At 34.4% G+C, this 7,879-nt stretch overlaps 1 protein-coding gene across 1 annotated transcript in view; it reads left to right on the forward strand.

Moving 5' to 3' along the window:
- LOC128219061 (ras GTPase-activating protein 3-like) overlaps positions 1 to 7,272 on the forward strand; it is a 42,313-nt gene extending 35,041 nt beyond the window's left edge. Inside the window, exons 16-20 of the mRNA XM_052926875.1 lie at positions 1,010 to 1,080; positions 1,389 to 1,478; positions 1,881 to 2,035; positions 2,236 to 2,413; positions 3,238 to 7,272. Coding sequence (XP_052782835.1) covers positions 1,010 to 1,080; positions 1,389 to 1,478; positions 1,881 to 2,035; positions 2,236 to 2,413; positions 3,238 to 3,295 — 552 coding nt within the window. The 3' untranslated portion in view covers positions 3,296 to 7,272. The remainder of the gene's footprint in view (positions 1 to 1,009; positions 1,081 to 1,388; positions 1,479 to 1,880; positions 2,036 to 2,235; positions 2,414 to 3,237) is intronic.
- Positions 7,273 to 7,879: the final 607 nt, after the last annotated feature.

Here is a 7,879-nt window from a genome sequence, read left to right on the forward strand (position 1 = left end):
GTTATTTTGTTACTGATGAGAGTGAGGTTGTAGAGACATTTATAAATAGCACATGCTTTAATTTAATTGTCCAGCTTGAGTCCAGGGTAAATATGTAACATTCAAGGAGTAGAAATTACAGGTAAATCAGTTCTTTAGCAAGTTTGTTTTTGAAGGTGTTAACAATCTACGAGAAATGTTTGTATACATGTAAGAGTATTAGGTAGGTTGGAAATTGTTTTTGACAGAGTGATGACTTTATACATTTATTAAGATGAAAATTTGCCACTGCTGAAACTATTTCTTGAATTGGGTGAAGGCTGAAGCACTGGTTTTAAGAAGATCTTTTGTAAGTCAGGCCTTTTTTGCTATTCGGTCAGGTTACAGCATTCAAACAATTTTGGTTGGCATTACTGACCGTAATTGTTTCTTCAACATTGATGCCAAAACCTACATGTGACAAACTTCACAATGCATCTTGTAGAGATATATGACTCTCCCTTGAAACTCGCTTTTCAAGTAGGTCATCCCTTGATTATGCAAAAATTTTACTAGGGCCTCACAAAATATACGTGCACAAAGTATAATGGTGAGGATTGAACCCAGGCCCCAATTTCTCGAAACTTCTTAAGCGCAACAGGCTTAAGTTGCTTATTTCAATAAGCCATAATACATAATTAAAGTGATCTTTTACAAATGAAAAATGTTTTATTGTGATTATAGTAACAATTCCTATCTTAAGTATTGCAACTTTTAAAGGAGTATATAAAACGCCAAATATTGAAAGACAAAAATAGTGGGTTTAGCTTAAACCTGTTATAAGGGACTTGAGAAGTTTCGAGAAATTGTGGCCTGGACTTGTTGTTCTAAAGGCAGACACTCTTCTGCATTGCTATGAAAGTTAGCTCAAAAGCAAGACAGTATAAGTGCTGCTATTTATTTAATATTTGATTAAAGTGACAAGCTTTATACCATTTGAATGACAGAAATATCTGCATTATTTCACTGAAATTTGTTTCCATGGTTACAGATGTTCCAAATCATCCAGCCAACCAGAGCTCTCTATGTTCAGGCTAGCAACTGTATAGATGAAAAGGAATGGTGAGAATTTTTACAGAATATTTTCAAACATTTTTTTAGAATTTTGTCTTGTTACCATGGTTTAACACTTTCTCTGTCATGTAAAGTTTGGTAAACCATAGTGGACTTAGATGATACTTTGTATATCTGGAATCGTACTAGAAATGTTTCATACTTCTCACCAAGATACTGTCAGATTAAAATTAATCGTGGTTAACTTAAAGAGTTATATCAATCAATTCATTACAATTCAGTCGTAGTAAAATATTTATTCGTACAATAAAACCATGATAAAAATCACTCAACTAATACAAATTCTTTCATCCCAGGCTCGATGTTTTGACCAAAGTGAGTCTGAGTAACCAGGACCGACTGAGGCTCTACCATCCTGCGGCTTTCATCAACGGACACTGGCTTTGGTAGGCTTTACTCCATGAAGTCACCCCCATACAGACCTGTATTTTACCTCATTCAAATTGATTTACAACACCCTTGCAGTGATAGTACTCTGTTTAAAACCATACTTGCCTATTGATACTTGTTAAAAACTTTGTATTAACAATCTTTTCGTACATGTTTAAGCTTATGAACACGGAGATAGTTTTAGTTGATAGCGAACAAACAATAAGCTCATATGAATCATGTTCAATTCTGTTTCCTAGGTATGAATGATTATTGTTGTCTGTTTTCACAGGCCAGTAGGGTGTCTCTGGTTGAGCTCCATTCATGACCATTTTAGAAATAGGAGAGACTGACCATATACAACAATGCATTTGATTTTGTGGTCATACAAATTTAAAACAAATGAAATATTATTTCAGTTGTGAGGGTGTTGATCAACACAGTGAAGGGTGTACACCCGTATCTGGCAGTGTGCCTATAACCAACCTGCCCCTGGATATTGACAGTGACAGGCAGATGGAGAAGATTCATGCTCTCTTTCTGGCACACATGGATAAACTGGAGGCCATGCAAGGTATAGGGAAGAAAGAGAAATCTCCTTTTGTATATTTCTATCAATGCATATATTTTGAGAAATACTTTTTCTTAAACTTTCAGACAATATGTATGTGGTTCTCTAGACTGCATATATTAAAATAACAAAATAAAAAACGGGGCATTAATACGTATATTAAACAGGTAATAGTCTTGATAACTGAGTGTTTCTTATGCCAGATGCGTGCGGTGCCCTAGAAGTGTATGCAGGAGGCAAGTTCTCCGTTCCGGTGGAGATAGAGGATTCCAAGTCATGTTTCGAAATGCTCAACGAAATCTTCCGCTGTGTGGTCGGGCTGGAGCAGGCGCACCTTCAGTACAGGAAGAACGTGCAGCGGGAACACAAACAAGGCTCATTGTAAGTTGAGGCAGTCTTTAATCAAGACTTTTGTCAAGTTTTAATATATCTGTTTCATTGTTAATACATCTTGAATTAAAGGGATGTTTAGTCTTAGCCTTGATGGCTTCATTCTTTTTGTCACTGACTTAAAAAGAAATTTGTTATTGGCCATTAATTGATAACTGATAACTTAAAAACATGAAACTTGATACACATGTTTGATATGACAACATGGGTATTAAAGTTGCACTCTCACAGATATACCATTTTTTACAACTTTTTTTTTTTGTCTTGGAAAGAGCAATTTTTTGCATAAATAACAGCAAACCAATGATAAAAGATTGCTGATTTTCATATAATCATTCGAAAATAAATGTTTTATGGCTTAAACCGTTACTAACAGTTTAAGAAAAAAGCATAGAACATAAATTTTTGAAATTAAATATAAAAATCTGCGATCTAATTTTTGTCAGCAGTCCTATATAACTGGTGTGCATTGATTTTCGCAAAAATTGGGTCGCTCCAAGACAAAAAATAAAAAAGTTGTTGAAACGTTCAATCTGTGAGACTGCAGCTTTAAGTCCCATGTTTAATATGAGAACATGCACATGTGTATTAAGTCCCATAAATCTGCTTGATATATCTGTTGAGTAATGTTCTTTTGTTGAATGCAAAAAATAACAGATAGTTATTTTTTGCTCCATTTCTAACAAATTTATTACCTCACTTAATGTTTAGCAATTTTATACTGAAAACTAAGCATTGTTTATTATCGGCATTTTTTTTTATAAAAGTTTGGATCTGTATATCTTTTATTAAATATTCCATTATGTGTGTTTTAGTGAAAGCCCTATTGGAGATGACAGTATTTTGAGTGCAGGAGGAGTCACAAAGTTGTAGCTGTGTTTACGTTACTTGTTGGTGCTACAGAGCTGGACTGTAAATAATGGCATTACTTTAGAAAGTCTCAAATTAGAATTCCTTCTTTCTTTCATTGTGTTTTTGTCCTTTTTGATAGATGCCTTTTATACTGTTGTCACAAGTAGTTCAATATGTGATAGTGGTTTTATTAGCTTGTTTATTTTTGGAAGATAAAAAAAGAGATATTGTGATATCCTTCGTGTCGTCATCAGCATCATGCAATTCCTTTAAGCTCGACCATAATTAAAAGAAAAAAACATTACAGATCTTGAAATGAAACTTGGAACATATGTTGCAAAATGCACTACACATATGTAAAACAAGGCTATTAACTTTGGCAATATTCATTGTCGAATTATGCCCGTTATTCACCTAAAAAAGGAAAACGAACATTGGTGTCGGCGGTGCGGCCATCTTGTTTTTCTTTTGATAATGCTCTGATAACAGACTGTCAGAGGATTTTATTCATGTTGGCATGTGATTCTTTAAGTAATAATATAGAATTTAAAATGAGTATGTTTATAAATCCAGATTACTAGTTTTACGAAGTATATATTTTATCTTCTTTTAGAAGTTCCGAAGCTGTATTCACTAATGTAGAATTTCAGAGGTGGTATTTAGTAGTAGTTTTTAAAGAATCGACCAAATTCTACTGTAGAAAATATGCAGTTGTTCTCTCCAGAATATGATTAAAATGTTGCATTTGTATGATCGATTGTTTTAATGGATGGAAATGAATTTAATTGTTTCAGGTTCGTTTTTTCCCTCTGTACTAAACATGGTATAAAGAGTTTATACTTATTTTCCTTCGTATCCAAGCATATTATCTACAGTTAAATTTGGCGAGAACGTTGTAGCTTGTCTGATTCAACTAATGGGCCTAAAGAGTGAACAAAGTTAATGATTTATGACCATTAGATGTTGACTTCTGTTTCATATTTAATACCACCAGCCAACACTATTTCTGATGTCTGCTCAAGAGTTGCATAATTATGAAAGCTTTATGAAATTAATTTAATAATTTTCTCTTGGTGGAGAGTTTCTTCACTTCCTGTTAACAGAAGAACAGCCTTATTCCTCATATGAATCAGTTATGAAGTATCATTTAACAAAAATACAAATAATCTACAAATAATCTATGATTTATCAGTAGGATCTAATATAATCTGTATATTTTCCATAGTTGTCAAATTATACTAAAACAAACAATACCAGTGCCAACCACAGAATGTCGACATTCACTGTGGCGCTGCTCTTGTTTTAAATGCCTTTGCTTGCAAATTGCCAATGGCCTCTTTTACATTGATTTTATTGTTGTGTTCAGAGATATATTACCTCATTTATTGGATGCCATGGAGCGTGCAATGTTGGGGAGAAACTGTGCAGATACATGTATCATGTTGTCACTAAACCCATCCTCATTCTGTGTTCTCAAAATTTGTTTTTTGCTTGATTTTGTATTGTATTACAGATATTTATCCATGTGATTAAATTCTTGAGTGTAAAATAAACTTATACCACAGGGGGTCTTATCATTATCAATCCTAGGAGCGATTCCGTATGTAGGTGGGATTTCAATTTTTACTGTACGTTTCTAAATCAGTCCAAGGAATGATATCGCTCCTAGAATTTTTAATAAAATGGTCCCCTGGTAAACTTCACTTCTGTTCTTGTGTTACCTGTTTAACTAGTCATACTCACATGTGTTCATTTTGTTAACATGGATATACATGTAGGTACTGTATGAAAATAAAAAAATGATTATTTTTCAATACCATTTACAGTCATTTTGAATGACCCTTTTCAGTGCTAAAATATTCTCATTACCGGTAAACTAAAACTCTTCTTTTTTTTTAAGTTTTATAGCCAATTGTTTTTAGAGATTAACGAAACTGGGCAAGTATTTAAAAAACATCTTAACTCATTTCCTAACTTAAGTCAATTTCTTAAGCATCTCCGTTATGATAGAATATAATTGCTTTAGAATACCTGAGATACTTTAATTTCATTGATTTTGATTCAAAATACATATTTTTATGTAAAAATTTTTTTATTCTTTTCTTTTAACTTGACTACACAAATTTAAGGAAATTGACTTGAGTTAAGAAATGACTTGAGATATTTTATTAATTCCACCAGTGAGTTTTAAATTAGTGTGCTTTATATTGAACTTTCGTAGTGTTTGTTAAACCTTAAATAGTTTAATGTTTTCTTCTTAAATTTTACGTTAACCATTGCCCATGCTGGGTAATGGATGTTAGCATGATTTCTTTTACTGTCGGATTTAAGGGCTATTCCATTTAAACATATAACCCCGGGGGGGGGGGGGGGGGGGGAGGCACTTTAAAATAATGCAACTCCCCTACAGAAGCAAATTTACCCTTATGGGGTCAAAATTAGGGAAAAAAGACACCAACCTATATACTATTTAAATAATTGCCTTTCCACCGTGGGTTTTATGTGTACTGGAATAGCCCTAATTATGTTCAATTTGCTCGTTGTGTTATTATTATCAGGGGTTCTAAAGTTCAGTATCAATCATAAAATTAGGATTAAGAGTTTATAATTTCAGACAATGGTACAGGTGTAATGATTGTCTTTTGCTTGACATCTGCCTAAAATACAGTATGAAGTACCTTGAAATGAATACATTAACTTTTGATGACCTTTACCCTGCCTCGGGCTTTAAAACCTTTTATGCACAAGACAATTGTATTCATGCCCCCCCCTCCCCCCCAGGTCCAGGGGTATACTGGGGATAGCTGGGAAAATTGGCTGTGTTTTTACCTTATGTGTGGCCCAGCAGTGCAGGGTGAATGCGGTGGTTTTGTCTTAGTGCTTAAAACAGTGGGAAATGGGCCTTACTTAGGGTCCCTGGATTTTACCCAGCTTGGCTGGACCGAAAGTCAAAGACCCCGCTTCTCCCCGGACCTGGGGGGGGGGGGAGGGGGGGCATTGCTACAACAGAACCCACTTATTTGATTGCCAATGATCCTCTGTTAGAGCCCCTGTTTTATATTGCATTGTAGAAATTTTAGTTATTGGCTTATTTTGTGTTTTTATTAACATTTTTCAATATTTCTTGTTATTTTATAAAAAGATATTTTAGTGCTTGTATAAATCGGACCAAAGATTTTTTAAGTGGACCAAACTTTTACATTTGTTACCATTGAAAACAAACATGTACGAAACAAGTTTAGCGCCTATGTAGGGATATATTTTGTTTTCTTTACATGTTATATAAAATTTTGTATTAAATGGCAATGAATGTATGAAACTTTTTATCACATGCTGCATTTGTTGCTAAATATACTCCAAATGAACGTCATGTGATAAAAGCGAATATCGTTACTTTATAGTGAAATTACTTCCACTCAAATATCTGACGACTTCCTTCTTGACATATTGTAAAGGAAAAAAAATTCATGATGCTTGTTAAAACATTTTAATTAAGATCTTTGGAAATAATGAATAAGAATGATTATACGCACATGTACCGGGTCTGAATTAGCATAATTTCTGAATTTCCTAAGCAGGGCTTGTTAAAAAAAATGATGCCCAAACATCAGTGCAAAAAATATGAGCTTGCTCCCCCAAACATTTCACTTCAATAAGGGCTATTCCATTTAAACATAACCCCCGGGGGGTAGGCACCCCCTTACCGAAGCAAATTTACCCTAGATGGGTCCAAATTAGGGAAAAAGGGCGCCCACTTATATACCATTTAAAAAATTGCCTTCCCCCCGTGGGTTATATGTTTTACTGGAATAGCCCTAACTTTATGTACATGTAACTGATGATGTTAAGTCCAGATTGAGATTGTTTTCATCTGATAAATGTTGTGGCCATGTTTTATGCTGTTATGGCTTATTCCTACACTGTATTTCTGTTGTTGTCAATCACTCTGTTTTAATTGCCTTAAGATCAAATAAATATGAAATAAATGGTCAAATTCACTTTGTTCCTTTTTACTGCATGGTGTACTTTGTACAAGTATGTTCATTTAGACAAAAATATTGCAGAATAACTTTGCATCATTGTATTGAGATAAGGATAAATTTAGTACAGCTAGGGAGTCTGATCCCTTGCTCCACTGTGCATTTGGTTTGAAAATATTTTTTATACTCCAAATGGAGAGTATATATGTTGTGCTGAAGTCCCTGCTTAGACACTCAAAAACGATTTTGAAATAAAAAGGTTCACCACATCAAGACAAAGAGCAGAGTGCATGTTCCAGAGCCTCTCGCTAGATCAAAGGTCATGGGCATGCTAAGGGTAACTTTATGTCCACTCCATAGATTCAGGGTCAAGGGCACACTAGGGGTCACCATGTCCACTCCACAGTTCAAGGGTCAAGGACACACTAGGAGTCACCATGTTCATTCCATGGTTCCAGGGTCAAGGACACACTAGGAGTCACCATGTTCATTCCAGGGTCAAGGATCTGGTGGGGGTCATTTCATGTCTACGCCATCGCTCTATTGTTTCAAATTGACTTAATATTGTGCTCATATTATTTTATGATCCCTTTTAAACTGTTAGAATAAAGAAATCTGTGTTTTT

The sequence above is a fragment of the Mya arenaria genome, chromosome 15 (assembly GCF_026914265.1).
Source record: "Mya arenaria isolate MELC-2E11 chromosome 15, ASM2691426v1".
NCBI lineage: Eukaryota > Metazoa > Mollusca > Bivalvia > Myida > Myidae > Mya > Mya arenaria.